The sequence below is a fragment of the Ruditapes philippinarum genome, unplaced genomic scaffold (genome assembly GCF_026571515.1).
Source record: "Ruditapes philippinarum isolate M1 unplaced genomic scaffold, ASM2657151v2 ctg10001_1_1_1_1, whole genome shotgun sequence".
NCBI lineage: Eukaryota > Metazoa > Mollusca > Bivalvia > Venerida > Veneridae > Ruditapes > Ruditapes philippinarum.
This window is the reverse complement of record NW_026862997.1, coordinates 1-13622: the sequence shown is the minus strand read 5'-3', so window position 1 is coordinate 13622 and position 13622 is coordinate 1. Positions and strand designations below refer to the sequence as shown.

Below are 13622 nucleotides of genomic sequence, written 5' to 3'. Positions count from 1 at the left end.
CTAAGTCAATGGCAATAACTCTAAAAATACTAAATATATCCACATGAAAATACACAGGCGTACAACTTCACATGCTGATTAACATTCCTGTAAGGTTTCATGACTCTAGGTGAATTATTTGTTTGAGCTTCGTGCGACACAAAAAGGGAACGGACGGACGGATGGACGGACGGACAAGGGTAAATCTAACCCCCCCCCTATAGTGGGGGCACAAAAATATCAAACCATAACTCAATACCTTCCTTACTCACATGCATGTAGAAAAAAGAAAAAAAGACATTTGTTTTACAGGGGATACGTTCTAACAGAAGTTTAACGCCGCTCACTACAGAGAGAATTTATTTATTACGGGAACAAATTGTTTCTAATACTTTTTATATAAGACTTTTGCTATATTCTATACGGAATTTATATTAGTTCGATTGTGTTTGAGGTGTGAGCAGTGTTATTTCTGCTCTGAAGATAAAATCGTTAAATTCATTCTTTTTATGCAGTTTGATGGGAAAAAAAGCGAGAAAATTCTATTTCATGTTAACTCTTTTATTCATCATATCATTTGAACTCCAGTTTGTGTATAACATAGAATCTTTAATATACATGTACTATTACATAGCTTAAATAACAACAAACAGAGATCAACACAGTATTTTGTTGTGTGTGAATTCATCTATAAATATCAATGTTTGTCAATTCACTTTTATCTTTATAAACAACAGACATCTTCCTGATTTTACATTTTGTAAAAATAAAAATGTAGAAAAATTTGTTTACCACGATCTAGCTTGAATTATGCGTTTCTAGTTTTTTTTAGGTTAAAAATGACAAAATGTACATATCAATATAATCAACCATTACTTGAGTGTACTCTCATGTGTCTGTTTAAGTTTCCACTCTGAGAGAACCGGAGCAAGCACAGTTTACATTGATAAGGCTTCTCCCCACTATGTATTCTCAAATGTTTGGTCAATGTTGAACTGTCTGAAAATGCTTTCTTGCACAGACGACACCTGTAAGGACGTTCTCCACTATGAGTGCGCATGTGCGTTGTGACTGAAGAACTCTGGGAAAAATGGCGGTCACAAACTGGGCAATGGAATGGTTTCTCGCCACTATGCGTTCGCGAGTGAGCCGTTAAATTCGCCGCCTGTGAGAACGATTTGTTGCAAGCATTACATTTGTATGGTTTTTCACCGGAATGAGTGCGCAAGTGAGTTTTTAAAGTGCTTGGTCTCGCATATGTTTTCCCGCAAATGCGACACAAGTTTATTTTAGATGGATCCGGGCTATGAGCAAGATGAAGTGGTTTGTCATCTATGAACTTTCCACTTTTAAACTGCGTCGGTGAGTAGTATCTCTGTCCCGTCCTGAACTCATCTGCCATTTTATAATAAAATCCCCTATTCTCGGAAACTCCCGACCGGAAGTCAGACGAGAAAGAATAATGTTGAGGGTGATAGCTCTGAGAGTATGGGCTATATTGGGACTGGAACGATGTATCATGGGGACTATGCTGGTATTCTTGACCCATGTTGTAATGCTGAGATGACGATTGCCATTGCTGAACAGGGTTGCATGAATTATTTCCGAAATTTGGAGGAACTACATTCATGCTCATTGACACATTAACACTCATCGCCGGAAACATGCTTGGTTGCTGAGAATTGATATGTTCGCCATGCAACTGCGCATGCACCGATGGGTACTGAGGACTTCCTCTTCCGGAGTAACTCATAGGATGAACTTGCCCGCCATGGTTCACGGTGTATGTCAAAGATTGTTGATTGTGATTGTTTAAACCACTTGGGTTTAAGGGACCAAGATGCATTGCTGGTGAAAGTGGTGATAACTGACTTCCAAATGAAGGGTGCACGACAGCGTTCTTCAGTGAAAGAAGCGCGTCTGTGACGTCATGGTTTTGTTTCTCTTTGAATACAGTAAATTCTCTGAAACGAAAAGTTAAAAAAACTGTAAGACACTCAACAATTATTTTTAGAATTCATTACAGTAAAGGTTTAAACATTTATACGTAAATTAATATAAATATATCATGTATAGGAAAGTATGTTTTCTGTTTTAAATTTCAGTACATAAAACAATCCTGGACATTTGCAGACAAGTGCAAATTAATATAATAGTTTAACCACATAATACATTGTTATCTATACACGGTGTATAAAAATATTATATATTTTTAGCTAAACTGTTTAAAAAATAAAACATATTTTGTTTCACAAATATATACTGAGTTGCAAAAGAAAATGTGCACTTGGTTACAGGAAAAAATTTGTATACTTATTTAAATAACATATTAGCATATTTGGTATCAAAATCTGCAAAAATGTATTAACTACACGATGATTTATATTTAATTTGATTATAATAAGAACTTTGGTTATGTGTTGACAACCTAGTTTTGAAAAATAAATATTGCAGAATTGTGCTTTTTGTAAATGCGTTTTGCCGTTGAATACTTGAAATTTTCAATGAAAAATCATTCAAACCAAATTCCATATGACGTTACGTCATTTCCATGCAGTCTCGAGCCATGCATAGACGTAATTACCCCCCCCCCGCCCCACTCTTTGCAACTTTAACTTTTCGCTGGTCCGCTATTTACACGAAGCCATTCTGACGAAGAATTCTGACATTCTGGTGAAATAAAGTTCAATACAAAAGTAATCATTAGTGTGGACAACAGATTTCTGCAAATTTAAATACCAAATTCGACTGGCCATTATTTTACTCAAGTCAAGTAAGAATACACCATTTTCAAGTAATCTGGTGCACACTTTCATTTGCAACTGAGTACATACAGTAAGATTAAGAAAATAAATGCTGTAAATAATTGAATAATTATTTTTCTCTGTCAATTTAAAAAACAAAATATTTATAAAAAATACAGAATGGTTGGAAGAAAGTTAAGCTGCGAAACAGAAATGCATGTATTTGTTTGCCAATATCTTGTTTTTTTCTCTGGAATTTGTGTCTTTTATACGATTTCCATCTTCACTTACATCCATCTATTACTACATTTCAATAATATAATTCATCATGCAAATTTAAGGCAAATTGTTAGACTTAATTAAAAAATATCTATGTGCTTTATGTAGTTGATGCTTATTTTACTTCATTAAAGTCTATTATTGTCTAAAACAAGTATACACATGAACTATTTTCATATATTAGACCGAAACATACAAATCTAAATCAAAGAGATATACCTATTATTTTAAAGAAGCACCAGAAATATCCGTTTGAGAATAACGTAAGAATTAGAATAAAACACCAGCAGACTCGGGCAGTAAATCACCTTCTTACGTCAAAATGAAGTTTCAAACAAGCATCAACATAATCATGCATTTTATACCGCTAAGGAGACCCCGGGTCACTCGTCTCAATTTACAAAATCCTAAAAGCTCCTTAACAAATACCCAAATATTATATCAGTATTAATTACACTAGTTAAGAATGGACAGTAGCGTGTCCGTATTGATTTAGAATAAATAAAGTGACCACTTGGATCGCGACCATGTTTACTGTCATGTTAGTTTTTTGCCTAGTTCACACATCAGGATTATATGTAATTAATCTGTCCCTGGAGATCTTCTTGTTATTTAATGTTTTAAAGGAACTGAGCGCAATATATCAGGCATTTTCAGGAGAGAAAAATATCTGGACACAAACTATGCATTAGAATTGGCTTCTAAACTGAAAATGAACAAAAATTACAAATATTTGTAAAACTCATTCATAGTAGAATTTTTAATTTCGATGCAAAATGCCATTTGCTAAACAATAAATTTCGTCATGTATCAAAGTAATCGAGTTATATTAATATACATTTGTACTACTCGTAACTGAAAGTTCCAGTATCAGGTTTATTTGCAGTTATGTATCGCAGTTTATCACACACCCGTGCCGATTTCGCGACTCCGTAAAAATGGTATTGCACGGCCGTGCATATATTTTGACGTGACGTCATTAGCGTAATGCAAACAGAGTGTAAAGACGCGCTAAATATTAGCGTTATACTACAGACGCGTCAATGAAAAATGACTCTTATTTCACTTTAAACGGTCTTTTTTAGGGGTATGTGATAAAAAGAATATTAAATTCGTGTAAGTTCTTTACTGAATTGAATAAAATTATATTATGCGAGCCTCTGGCGAGCATGGAGGCTCGCATAATATTTTTTATTCAACTCGTGCAATAAATTCAGTATTGAACTTACACTCATTCAATACCCTCTATTTATCACACACCCGTGCCGATTTTGGGACTCTATAAAATGGTATTGCACGGCCATGCATATATTTTGACGTGTCGACTCATTTGCGTTATACAAAAGCGTTATACAAAAATAGTGTAAAGACGCACACAATGTTTTCTTGCATCTCAGACAGGATTATCTACCGTTTACACCGGTGCAAGAAAACTCTGTCTTACACCCCCCATGTAAGACAAGTCGCGTGCATTAAATAACGTCATTGACGCGCGCCATTTATGAATTAATCGCGTTCTTAGGATGACGTCATTTTTCCGTTATGAATGAAGTTGTAAGTTCATACGCTACTATAAGAAAAAGGTGCGTAATGAGAATATCAGTTTTCATAATTTCGTTTCCGAAAATAATTGACATGTAATATGCAAGAAAAAGAATCAAACACCGGCTGTTGGTACAGACGGGAATATCTAGCTCTCGGGTAACTGTTAAGCGTTACCGCCGTAAACGGTTACCCTCGAGCTAGATATTCCGGTCTGTACCGGCAGCCGGTGTAAGATTCTTATATTAGCGTTACACTGTAGGCGGCGTCAATGAAAAAATAATTCTTTTGCACTTTAACAGTCTTCATTTTGGATATGTGATAAAAAATAATATTATATTCCTAAAGGTTCATTACAGAATTTTTTGAACTTGTTGAATAAAATTATATTATGCGAGCCTCTGGCCTTGTTCAATAAATTCAGTATTGAACCTAACCTAAGTCAAAATCCACTATATAGTAATCTTATAGTACCTTTAGTGAACTTTGTTTCAAAATTAAGCTGTATGACATTGACCACCCTTAAGACTTAGTTTTTATATTACATGTACGTTTTTGGTCATTGGTCAGTTCATACATTGTAAGGACTAGGTCCCTCTCGTAAACAATACTCTTGTTTAAGATGGTCAACAGATTTGACCGTTTACTTTCTTTGGACAAAAGAAAAATGGTCATCTTTTAAGCCATGTTTACTTTTTCTTATTAAGTGGGTACTTGAAGCAGAAGGTCTATTTTAGACAGATAAGTGTCAGATTTACCATTATATCCTAAAATCACTATGTAAGGGGTGTTTGTAAAATGTGAGTATACATAATTTTATTTAATTTATCAAGTTTCCAGAGCTTACCAAAGAAAGCATGTTAAAGCATGTTTAGTGAAATACATGTTCATAAAATCTAGATACCATGCATGTTAAACAAGAAGAAATAGTTTCGATGTTGTTCTTTACAAATGTAATATTTAAATACAAATAATTTTAAATAGCATAGGCAAATCTGTTTCCTTTCTTTCTTTATTTATCTTTTTATTTTTATTTGTTATTTATTTATTTATTTATTTATTTTTGTAAATAAATAGAGGACATTCAAGTTCTTGTAGTATGAAAATTATCTTATTTCACTCGTGGCTACCGCCACTCATAAAATATTAAGTTTCATACCACTCGATGAAAATTAATCCTGTATTCATAGAAAAAACTTGAATTTTCTGTTTATTATATACATTTTTCTCTTTTTGATGTTAAAATTTGAAAGACTTTCCCTTAAATATTGTGTACTGGCAGAATTTAGAAGAATATAGTCCGACAAGACACCAGTGAAAATATTTAAACTAAGTTTCACTGCTGCGGTGAAAAATAAATTTTTACCGTGAAAATACGGAAAATGAAAATATGCATTTTGTTTCATCAATATTTCTCAATATTTCATTTTTAAGTATATAATAAAATGAAACTATAAATATTTGTTTACCTTGTGTGTTTTCATATATATTTTTTCTTAAGCTTATTTGTTTGATTTCTCCACAGAACATTTAAAGGAATTACAAGTTTTGCAACAAAATTTCCTAGAAATTTGAACATATAAGTGTGTTAGTTAGTCATACAAAAATGATTTCATTATAAAGATACACATTTTAAAAGTATATATGCAGTGTTTCTTACATTATATGAAAAATATAAGCAAATGTTCTTATTATGAAATGGACTAAGTTGTAGAGTTTTTATAGATCATAACAGAATATGATTCTTATTAAAGTATCAAAAACATGTATCTTGTTAATACAACATTAAATTAATTCCATACACTGTAAAGTTTTTTATAGACCTGAAATAAGCATACATTAGGTCAACAGGCCGACTTATACTTTTCAATACAAAATATCGCATGTATGGACAAGGAATTTGGTTCATTACAAGTTTGAAAAGAAAAAACAATAACATAATATTATTTTTGATGGCTAAACACTACTAAGAATGTAAGAGCACCATATGTATTGATTCGTGAACATTAGTCTGTTTATTTAATATTTTATTTACCAAACTTTTTTCCACCGTAAGCACATTACGATAGTTAAAGGTATACTATGCCGCAGGAACGAATATAAACTGACTTCTTTTAGAAAGGGCAAACATGAATTTGATCAATTTGAATAATGATTTTAGAGCATGTTAGATGCTTGTTGTCTAAAGAAAGTAGCGATTCTAAATCCATACAACTGTACTAATTGCCAAATAACAGAAGTAAAAGATGGTTAAGTTAATTGGCCAACGAACTATAAAGTACGCCAAAAATAAAAAATAAAAGACTAAGACATAAAAATAGAAGCGTTTCTGGTCATAATGGGCCTTGAAATCAAAATTAGAAAACAAAAATGGTTATAGATTTGCGTGCAAATTATATAAACACCTAATTCATATACATAGTTTAGTTTTGTTCACACCAGAACAGAATCAACGCAATAAAACCCTTATTTGAAGAAACAACATAAAAAATAATAATGTGTTAACGTATTGGTTGTATAAAGTATTTTATCAATACATAATGTAAAAAAAATCTAAATACGAACTTTAATCGCACTTGTATTGACTTTTAAATGAAAAATTACCACACGCTTACGATTTAAGAAAAGAAAATAAATTGTTAAAGAGACTCCACTGAGGTTTTTTTACATGACGGGACTCGTTCTAACTTATGTGCACATTTTCAGATCATTAGCCCGCTCCGTTTTTTTCCAGAATAATCATTCTAATTGAGAAAAATGACTTAAAATTGAAAAGCTTGCAACGCTTTGCACTCAAATCGGACTGAAAATAGCACAAACATACGATTTACAATGTATTTCTGAGTATATTTCTGACTAACACATGCTTATGCACAATGTACTTTATTACTTTTCTTTTACACGGAATGTTGTCTACAAATAAATTGATTACAGTAATTCATTGTCATGCAATAACACACAAAGTATAGACGTATAGACATATAAATTCAACAATTCTATATCATTTTTATGTAATAAACGGGTTGGCCTCTGCATTGTACTATTAGTTTAAAAAAACGTTAATTACTTAACGTCATTGCATATCGATTCTAATCGCATTTTTTAAAAATTCACTTTCTTTAATTTATTTGTTTAAAAAATATTCACTCTTATTATCATGTAATTAAGGCACAGATTGTCTATATTTGCGTTTTATTTAAATTTTATGATATGACTGTTTCCTTTTAATATCATAGAAACTTCAATAGAAAAAATGTGTATTTCTACATTATAATTATATAGAACTGTGCAGTACCATTTTTTATCTCTTGTAATTTAATGTAATCTTCAACTTGTAAATAATTATTAAAGCGATCACAGATGAGATATGTTAACATTATTAAATATTGGCTTAAACTGACAATAATATAACAGCACGTGTATAGAACTGCATACGATGTTTAATGGGGGGAGAAAAATTGTTTGTTAAATGTGATAAAATCATTATCTGAGTATGGTTTTGCATATGTGTGGGATTCACTTAATACCGTTTGTGAAAATACTTTTATTTTATATTTTGTTTTTAACAACGAATTATCTATAGTTTAGTTCAAGGGTGGCATGTAAATAAAGAAAACAGTCCTGTAAATAAACTAATAAACTCGCATTCTTTGAAAATACAAACAGGTAGCCGGAGAATCGAGTGAAATCAACTTTTGTATATTCTGTGATAAGCGCTACATTGAGGACGAATATCATTTTACAAAAATGTATTTTGATTTGCCCATGATATATTGATTTAAGGAAATTGTACATAAAAAATATTATTATGTTAAACCAAAGCATGCTTAAATTTATAGAACTATCAAAAATGATCAAAGAACAATTCTCACAAATTTAGCTATTTATATTAAAAGTGCTATGACTTTAAGAGCATCTGCTACACATAAAATATTTTTAAGTCCATCATCTTAGAATAGAAAATGATGAATATTGTATGATGAAATATCATGTAATTGTACTTAATGTAAATGTGTTAATGCATGTGTTATTGTGATTCGATACTTATAAACACTGGTTTATCATAATATAATAAAATAAAAAATAAACAAAACTCCAATAAAATTTAAAGAAAAACAGGTTTTTTTCAATAAACATATCTGATGAAGAATCTGAGATGAAGAATGGATCAGTGCCTGGCTTTTTTGTTCAAGTTAAAAAAAAAAACAGAAACAAAAATCTGCACACTTTCACAATCATGAAACATGGTCATACAATATATTACGATTTTTGATTCTAACATTAAAACATTGGTATACACTCCAATTAAAAAAAATAGTATACTTTAGAGACAAGTTTCATATAATCTTTACCTTGAAAAAGGGTAGTGCATATCTAAAACTAGTAGGGTTTGATAAAAAAAATTAAGCTTGTTTTGACTGTCGTGTGTTCGTCTAATATTATTTACCATCTCATATTAGTTGCTGTAGTTATTTAAAAAAAGATAAGTTCAAATAAAGTTAATGTTTGCAACCAAACTAAAATAAATGCCTGAAGATTTTTATTTTTTCAATTGGACAATGCTTTTCTGTGACTGTAAGTACATGTATATCTTATCTTCAACAATATACTTACTTGTAGGGTGGAGAAAATGTTAGAATATTTGGAAAGTTATCCGCGTCGTATCCCCCTTGTTGGTTATAACTTCCGGTATTCAACATAAGAGGTGACCGGGATGCTATCTCAGAGCGATCAGGGGTAGCCGGACGCCACATGTCGGGGTACATTGTTGGGCTCGAACTTGACTCCATCATATCCGAGGCCTGAAATTAAATTAAAAACTGGAAACTTTACGGGTTATGACCTTAGCAGTTTCAAATACCTTTTACATTGCGCCCGTCATATCAGCTAGTGAATCTGGATGAATTTTTTTTTAATTCAAATAAATCTGAGACACCAACATCTCAAGAAAAGATGGCTAGAATGCATATTTACACGGAGCCAAATTCATCATTATTCTGTAAAATTTAGACCTACACTTTATAATGCTAAACACAAATAATATCTTTTATTTCAAAATCCGTCTAATTTGGCAAGCTAGATAACTTTTATTTCAAAATGAATGCATGAAACGATATGGTTGTATTATCATTTATGAATGATTGTTTTATTTAAATTATTTTATTTTTCAGTTTTAACTGAAATATATGAATCAAAATGTTTTGTCAATGTAATTCTGCTGCCGGTTATTGTTCATACATAAAGGATTTTAAAGTTTTTGTTACTACAAAAAACGGGATTTATTTTCATCGAGTGTTATGTAATATGATGATTTTCATACCATATGAAATAAATCCATATTTATAGTAAAAGCTTGTATTTTCTGTTTATTATATACTTTTTTGACCTTACGATGTGAAATACTTCCCGTATAATTTTTTTTGCATTGACTGAATTTTGAAGAAAGTAATCCGGCAAGACACCAGTGAAAATACGGAATATATGTTTCAATGAAGTGAAAAAGTGAAAATACCCATTTTATTTCATCAATACATGTATTTCTCATTATTTCATTTGTAAGTATATAATAAATAAATAAGGTTTTTATAATGAATGTACACACTATAAAATTAATATGCAAATAAAGTTTTACTTAGAAAATATCCAATCTGGGGTTTAAAGTAAAATTATACTTGTATAAAATAAAACGTAAATAGTGTAAATAGTACATTACTAATACGTACCCTTCTAAAGTTATCATCTGCCTTCAAAAACCGCCCTTCTTCAACGGAATATACCATTTCTAAAAAGAACTTATTAATTCCAATTCATATGATCATCAACATTCAGAACTGTCCGATTTTGAAGACATGTAAATACTTTGTCATAAGATTCATAAAAATATTGCAATGCTGTTGTTTTTTACACAGACGACGCCGATGATATTGTTTTTATTATTGTCATAAACGTAAAGTGTGAATGAGCTCTGAAAAGAAGCTCCAAAACACACTCGCTTCCCTTCAAGGATTCTTATATGGATTTACGCAGACGACTTTTCTGTCGGCAAATCCAAAATTGTTTTTTTCGCAGACGACAATTTCAGCATCGTTCCTATTGGATACGAAGGAATCTCTATAGACTATCTTTCCTGTGAGAAAGACGGCATTGAAAATAGGCGGCGCGATGGAAAAGTCAAACGACCAATACTCGCTCAAGAGAACACTAGAGGTGATTATAATATTTAATGAAGACGATTATTGTTATGTAGGTGTGAAAGTTTGGGGGTTTCTCCAGGCCTGCAGGTCTTACAAGTGGTCTTAAAGTATAGTGAAGGGTTTAATAACCAAACAATTCTTACATAAACACAATGCTGTGTGCCATATTCAAGACAAATAAAACGCAAAACAATGTCTGTATCGGATAAATTAAGCACACAATTTTGAGTTTAAGTGAAAAAAGGATTTAAAATGTACCACAAATTTAAATACAATATACATGTATATATATTTACATCTCCGCAAATGTTTGAAAACAAAAACATTGTATATGAATATTTTCACAGTACAAGAGTAACAGCAACAAATTTGAGAATCATAGTTTGTTTTACAAGTCATATTAGCCAGGTATTTTTAAGACTTCTGAAGGGAAATATAGCACAAAAAAAAACAGAAAAAAAGGAAGAATGTGAAATCGTACACCAACAACTTAGAACGAAACATAGCCACACATTCAATCATATGTTCAATTTAATTTAAATTTAACAATCTAGGTACATAGCAAGGCTATCTGTAGTCTGTCTTTTTGTCCATTGCATGAAAATTGACCAACAAGCTGATCTAGAACAGCTACTGTTCTGGGGACAAACTATGCACAGGTCAAGACAGGGGGGAATATAGCTTTAAGGAGAAAGTATAGCATATTAGGGTTAGGAGAAAAGTCCTTTATTCGACTGTAAAATATAGGGAAAAATACTATTATCATTCTGCGTTGATGAACATGAACTTGTTAACAACGTGCAAAGATTTTTTACTTTTTTTTTAGCTTTCTGTTGGGTGGAGGGGAAACTGAATCGCTGTAAATAAAAAAGTGTGTGCGTGGGGTGGGGGGAGGGGGGCTGAAATTAAAATTATTTGTTAATTTAGTCTTTTACTGCAGTTACATAACCTTTTTTCTGTTCACGGGGAAGAACAGGACTCCATTTTAGGGGGAAATATAGCATTTTTTGCTAGAGGAAAGAGACGGTATGAGGCTGTAAAATAAGCAAAAATAAAATCACTAAAAAGGCAGAAAAGCGTGCGAGTTTTTGAAACTTCTTACCTATAATTCATGTTTTTTAGTTTTGTTGTCTTCTTGACATTGTTGATATCTACTTGATCTACTTGTTGTTGTTTTACTTTACTCTATTTGAGGATACTATTTGATGTATTAATTTCATTTTATATGGCATTATATTGGCACCGCTGGTTATTAGATAAAGTAATTAATCAGTGTGACTCCGACCAGTAAACAACTTTCATTTTCAATTTTCTACAATACGGATGTTCCAAAAATAATGTCATTTATACTTTTATTTAAGAAATAATAGAAATCCCAAACTGTGATTTTATCGCTCAATAACATCACTGTTTGGAGTTCGGATGCGAGGAATTATATCACGAGGGCGTAGCCCGAGTCATAAAATGATGCGCATCCGAACGACAAACAGTGATGTTATCCAGCGATAAAATCACTGATTTGGATATATTATTTCGATTCTAACACGACATTAACAAATAACTGCTGCCGTACCTGATATTAAGCAAATTGCGCCTGATTTGTTTCCGTACTTATTGTCAGCGCGTCGGATTTTATATATTTTCACATTGAGGGCGCCATTTTGTTTAGAAATCTGATAAATAAAAACAATTTTTTGTCGAATTTTGTTGTCAAAACTATCTAGAACGATAGAAAATGGTCTAACTAAGAAAATGAATCCGAACACCAATATCTTTAATTCAGTCGTTAACGCTGTACATACGTTTAAAGTGTTGTTTACGTGACGTCATAATGTAGCGCCAAACAGCACGTGCAAAACAATCAAATCAAGTACGTTATTTAAGAAATAATATATCCCAAACTGTGATTTTATTGCTCAATAACAGTTCGAAGCGTGCATTATTCTACAACAATGCGCTCGCTGTTCTTATTATCTCCCTGTGTATTTTCACATTGAGGGCGCCATTTGTTTGAAAAATCTGATAAATAAAACATTTTTTTGTCGAATTATGTTGTGAAAACTATCTAGAATGAAAGAAAACGGTCTAACTAAGAAAATAAATCCGAACACCAATATCTTTTATTCAGTCGTTAACGCTGTACAGACGTTTAAAGTGTTGTTTACTTGACGTCACAATGTAGCGCCAAACAGCACGTGCAAAACAATCAAATCAAGTACGCTATTTTAATGTCGCGAACGAGTTAAGTTTTACATTTATTTCACTTTAAAAAATATAGAGTGAAATAAAATAAACAAACACAGTTTTATCAACGTTTTCAAAATGCGTTATTCTCAAAATGTTTCTACACACGGAAGATTTAACGACAGTTTTTTCATACCACTGTAACAGCCTTTAAAGAACGTTTCTATTGGAAACTCTGAGGCGAAAACAAATTTAACCACCAAACATAGAGTCCAACTTTATAATAATAATTATATTTTTTCTTGACGTGTTAGAATGGAAACAGATATAATTATATAATTATTATATTACTACGCGTTTGAACTCAAACCGTGCATTATTCTACAACAATGCACTCAGAATTGATAATAACACACACTTTCGGTTCTTCTATGTTCAATATGGAAAATGCAGGTCGTGTTAGAATTCACGACAATCGTGGCGAATGTGTCAATAAAATTAACACTGCAGCATACCACTTGAAATTATCTCAAATTTTCACTGGCATTCTACAGTGCACAGTGCATTCATTACACTCTACACAAAATGACCAGCAAAAAAGAACTACAAATGCGATTGGAATAAGGACCTATATGAAAAATAATTCGCTTGTGCGGCATAAAACCTGCAGCTATTCATCGTGCGTACATCTCAATTTGAT

The 13622-nt window shown here is 31.8% G+C and overlaps 1 protein-coding gene across 1 annotated transcript; it reads right to left on the bottom strand.

Annotated features, from left to right (window-relative positions):
• Positions 1 to 541: 541 nt before the first annotated feature.
• LOC132720842 (protein glass-like) lies at positions 542 to 10575 on the bottom strand. Its single transcript, XM_060705065.1, has 3 exons — positions 10268 to 10575; positions 9159 to 9346; positions 542 to 1943 (listed from the first exon to the last, which is right to left on the bottom strand). Exons 1-3 carry the CDS (start codon positions 10322 to 10324, stop codon positions 845 to 847), a joined length of 1344 nt encoding a protein of 447 aa, XP_060561048.1. The 5' UTR covers positions 10325 to 10575; the 3' UTR covers positions 542 to 844.
• Positions 10576 to 13622: the final 3047 nt, after the last annotated feature.